Genomic DNA, 5,540 nt, shown 5'->3' on the forward strand with positions numbered 1-5,540 from the left:
AGTAAATGATATACTATGGGGGAAGGGAGGAATATCCCAGACGTGGACATTGTGTTGCTACCAAAGGAGGGTCAAAATGTTAGAAAGACAAAGAATTGTAGACCAATTGCATTATTAAACATGGATTTCAAACCCTTTGCTGCCATTTTGGTAGAAAGACTAAAGAAGATTTTACAGGTATATACATGAAGATCAAGCAGGCTTTCTGTCAAAAAGAAAGCAACAGAATAATGTGAAGTCTGTTTTAAATATTATTGAATGTTTACAATATCATAATGAGTAGCAGAATAGAATAGAATGGAATGGAATGGAATGGAATGGAATAGAATTATAGTAATGCCTTTACACATACATATATTTACATATCCATTTCACTTTATGTATCTAATGATTGTATTTTATTTTTGTCTTGTGGCTCATGCATTCCTGCCTCTGCAAGTCCTGACATGTTTTGAACCTGTTCATATATGTGACTGTCTTACCATCATTATGGAATTATCCATTTCATATCCCTCAAATCCTATGGGACTCTATGAAAATAAGATCAACTAACACTGAATAATGGTATTTATTGTCCCCATCTTATTCCAACTCATGGCTGGGAGTCCCAAAGCTCTGTCTGCTGATTTGTTACTATGTTGCACTCTCTAGTTTTTTTCTGAAAAACATCTCCAGAAGGCAGATCTGTCTAATCTACTTCAAACTTCTTGTTGCAGAGAGAGGCATTTGTACACAGAAAGAAGATACCCATGGAAGATGTTAGTATTCATGAAATTACTATTAATAGCACTGCCTGAAGTGGAGTGTAAGACTCCTATCCTTCAATGTGACTTTCAGGAGCCTCTTCCTATTCAGCACACCTATCATCAGCTTGGAGACATTAATATTGCTGGCATTATTTCTGCCTTCTTTGCATCTTCTCGTCCCATTGCTTTCATTCAAGATCCTTCTCAGACATTTCATGATGGACTTATGTAAGTACATCATTAATTTATTGTCAAATTCTGAATCTTGTTGGTAAAACATATGAACCTTGAAATATTTTCTTCTAATGACAAAACCTCCAGAAAAAAATATCTAATAAAGGATGTCTATTATTTTATATAAATCATATTTTACTTCAAATTTCCAAGTAAAGTTGAAATAGTTAAAATAGAGATTAAATCTCCATTTATAACAAATCACATATTATATATATACTTCTATTTATGAAGCTGTTACTGCAGTTAAGGAAGGGAAAACATATATTTCCCATGATAAGTTTTCTCTGATATTTCTGGAACCAAAAAGTAGCCATTTCCTTTTGCATATAATAGTAGAACATAGAAATAAGAATTATTAAACACATTCCACAAAATATGCTGTACTGAAGGATTACAAGGCACATAATGTGAAACAAACCTTTCTTACTGTGTTGTTTTATTTTGCCTTACAGAATAGTTTTTCAGAATTACCAGCATATTCTGACCTTAGCTTTCTCTGTAAAAGAGATTAATGAAAACCTCCAGATTCTACCCAATATCACAATAGGCTTCCACATTTTTAACAGCAATTTTAGTCCAAGTTGGACTTACTTTGCATCAATGTTGCTGCCTTTCACTCAGGGAAAATTCATCCCTAACTACAAATGTGGGATCGCAAAAATGTTGACTGCAGTCATCGGGGCATCTGACATCTCTCTTCACATGGCAACTGTATTGTGCATCTACAAAGTACCTCAGGTAAGATGTGCTGAAGATATACATTATCATCTATATTCCACAAACATCTGTATGCTTCTCTTTGTAAGAAGGGGTGACCTTTCAGATTGCTAGATAATATTTTCTGTTTGATAGAATCATCGCAGCAGCATGAACAATTGTAATTCTGAACAGGAAATGGGGATATCTGACACAGCAAAACATGCCCCAATTCAAGACACTGAACTATGGTTCAAATTTGAAATATTCACAATGAGACTACTTCAGAAAAATGTATTTATGGATGCCACAAGGGTGTCATCTTGTTGATATTTCCTAAAAAAAAACCAGCTGGTTGCATAATTGCAATATATAAGGTCAAAGATACCGAAGGAATCAAATAATGTATATGTTTTCAGAAGGTCACATAGATGTTTCCAATTGCATATGTTTATTTATCTGTAGTTGACCTATGGATCTGCTCCAGTCATGGATAAAGAGACTCAAGCAGTTTTCTTCCAACAAATGTTTCCGAATGAATCCCACCAACATAAAGGCCTCCTGAAATTGCTGCTGTATTTTAGATGGATCTGGATTGGAATTCTTGTAGTAAAGGATGAAAAAGGAGAAAAATTCCTCCAGGAGGTGCTCCCCACATTTTCTGAGCATGGTATCTGCATTGAATTCATATCAGAGTTATCAAATGTGGCTTTTTACAGTGATTTTATTGATGTTATGGATGAAGGATTACATATTTATCATGTTCTCATGAACAGCACAGCCAATGTGATAATCTTATATGGTGAAATTAAGTCCTTACAAGATCTGAGAACTTTCCTCCAGTTTTCAGAAGTGGAGGATATACCAAAGAAGAATAAGATCTGGCTTATAAATGCTCAGACAGATTACACATCAATTGCCATTCAAAACTCTTTGGATATCCATTTCCTACATGGTGCTTTATCCTTTGCAATTCACACAAAGGAGGTCCAAGATTTCCAAGAATTTATTCAAAACTTGAGTCCAAACAACAACCAGAATGATCATTTTCGGAAAGATTTTTGGGAACAGGCATTCAATTGTTTCTTTCCAAACTCAAAAACTGAGACTTCTTTTTTTTTTTTAAACAAGTTTTATTGATTTTTCAAGACAAACAAAACATATATAACCTCCTTTCCAAGAACTACCCATAAACTTCAACAAGACAAACAAAGCATTATTCTTTAAAACATGGTTCCACATTATCACACTTGAAGCAAAACATTGGAGAAAAAAAAAACCTCCTTAGTTATCATTTATACATATCTTTTCCCAATTTCTCTCCCTTTAATTTCATTTCTCCAAGATTTTATTAATTTAGAATCAAACATAATCCACTCACTAAACATAAAACATAAAACTTCTTTGAAAAGTGACTTGGCCCCAGGTTACATCTTTTTTGACAGACCTAAATCAAATTCATGCCCATCTTATATACCCTTCATATCTTATTAACCATTTTGTATTTTCTATATAACTTCTCCCATCTTTTCACTCTCTTAATTATATTTTATTTATTTCATCTTATTTCAAAGTCATTATACTTATGTCTTTTGTCCGTTCTTTAGTAAACATCTATGTATCTCTTCCCTTTAACCAAAAAAAATTTCCCCTGTAATCGCTTTTGAAGTATGACGCCTTCTCCTAAAATAAAACTTAAAATAATACATAATTTCCATTCTGATTCTGCTTAGTACCTTCTACATATTAAATCTTAAAATGAAAGAATAACAAACTTATAGTATAATTAAATATATAATTTCTATTCTAATTCTAGTTCTCATTATTAAACATTAATATTTCATTAAATATTCCAATAAACTGTTCCAAATACAAATACTACAATACTATCTTATGCACTCTTGCAGAATCTTCTTTAATTATAAGCTATCTATCATCCTTCATCTCTAAAGAAAAACTTTTTTAAAAAAATCTTGTCCTAACCCGTGGCTTTTTTTTTTCTTTTTCCCTCCTTTCTTCTCCAATCTGGTCTTTTGCCCCCCTCCTCTCCTCTCCCCTTTTTAAGTTTCCCTCTCTGTTGTAATTCTATTTTCAGTTGCTTTCTAACATTGTACCTTCTTTTCATCCTATTTTTCTTTTTCTTGGTTGTTTTATTAAATCTTAAATTCTCCTTTTCCCTTCCTTCCTTCCCATTTTCTTTCTTAATCAAACTTTTTAGTCCATTAAAGATGGCTTCTTCCTTTTCTTCTTCTTCTTCTCCTTCTCCTTCCTCCAGTGTTTGCTGGTACGTAGAAACCGCCATTTCTAAAAAGTGGAAGGCAGCTCCCAAAGAATCCTTGCCACTTTGTTGTCTTTCTTTTAATTTTTCATATTCCATTTTCAGTTCATCAACCGGTGGTACCATTATAAGTTCTTTTTTAAAAAAACAACAACAACAACCCAGATGCTTTCAATCTTGAAGTAATTTCCAAATGTCAGAGTTATCAAACAATCCAAACAAGCAAAACTTTTTTCCTCTTCTTCTCTTTACAGTTTTTTCTCCAGAGGCAAAATCCCAGATATATTTTAAAAGCCGTATTTCCATTAATTAATGGTCTTGAAATCTTCAAGGCGTCTCCTCCAGCAAAGTTTAGAAAAAAAGTTTTTTTTTTTTTTTTAGTCCTCCCCTTCCCACTTATAACAAAGAGCTTATTTTTACCTTTAGAGAGCAGGTTTTTCTGTGCTCCTTTGCTTTCTCCGTAGGGAGGGGTAGTGAGCTTTCCTTCAGCACTTTCGCCGATGTTACAAATTCTTTTGGAAACAAATGTATCAATCCAAAGTCAGGTTTCCAGGGTGTTTTAAAAGTAACATCATGTCCTGGTTTAGCCAAGAAAACTTCTCCTTCTAAGTCTTCCTCCTGCACAAACTTGTCCGGTTGAAGAATCCTTCATGGCTGCCGAGACAGCCGCCATCCGTCTCGGGAAAAAGGAGTCTAGCCGGCTGGGGAGGGGGTGCGATGTCCCCAGACCCCTGCTCGGATCTCCTCTGTCTTCCGCTGCCCCTTCAGGGTAGCGACAACCCCCAAATCCAGTTGGATCGGGGGTACCTTGATGGCGAGCACAGCAGGGACCCGCAGAGAAGCGGATTCCTGCCGTCGACGAAGCCTTACAATCCGGAAGTGAGACTTCTGAGAAGAAATGTACTGGACAGGAGAGGCTTCAGAATCTTCCCACATCTGTGTTTGAAACACTAATGAGTGGCCAGAGTTACAATATTTACAATGCAGTCTATGCTGTGGCACATGCTTTGCAATCTCTGTCTCTGTTCAAATCCAGAGTATCAACAAGGATGAAAGAAAGATGGAAACATTTTCATAATCAATTGTGGTGGCAGGTAAGTCTGTTAGCAGAGTAGTGCAGAAACCAACGTATCTGTAGTTGTGCATCATGTGTCCATAGACTCTAGCAAACAATATTCTCCAGGAATATTGATGCCAGAAAATCAAAAAGTGAGATGTAATAATGTATTCAGTAATAAAAAATATTCATATGCTGATATTAAAATTGTAAATGGCATTCTACAGAATTCCTTAGAATATACTTCCTGTCAAGCCCAAATCCAAAAATGACAGATGATAATTCTAAGATGGTTTCTTCTTGTTTTACACCTATAGATAAAACCTTGTCAATCTGAGCGCTCTATTATCTGTATCTAAAATTTACTCAATGAATTATTAGGGAGGGGTTATCTTCCTCCTCTTTTTCTCAGACATAATATCCAAACTGAATTGCCCTTTACTTCTCTGAAATGCATCCTCTTTTTCCCCGGACTCCATTTCCTCACTACACTCCATTCTTTTTCTATAAATTTAGTCTATAAATA

At 34.9% G+C, this 5,540-nt stretch overlaps 1 protein-coding gene across 1 annotated transcript; it reads left to right on the plus strand.

Annotated features, from left to right (window-relative positions):
* The first annotated feature begins 747 nt into the window (after positions 1 to 747).
* On the plus strand, positions 748 to 2,819 carry LOC148124280 (vomeronasal type-2 receptor 26-like). Its single transcript, XM_087916144.1, has 3 exons — positions 748 to 974; positions 1,436 to 1,721; positions 2,145 to 2,819. Exons 1-3 carry the CDS (start codon positions 757 to 759, stop codon positions 2,817 to 2,819), a joined length of 1,179 nt encoding a protein of 392 aa, XP_087772270.1. The 5' UTR covers positions 748 to 756.
* The last annotated feature ends 2,721 nt before the right edge of the window (positions 2,820 to 5,540 follow it).

Source organism: Pseudonaja textilis, chromosome Z (genome assembly GCF_049901715.1).
Source record: "Pseudonaja textilis isolate UNSWEBS1 chromosome Z, rPseTex1.2, whole genome shotgun sequence".
In the NCBI taxonomy this organism is placed as follows: Eukaryota; Metazoa; Chordata; class Lepidosauria; order Squamata; family Elapidae; genus Pseudonaja; species Pseudonaja textilis.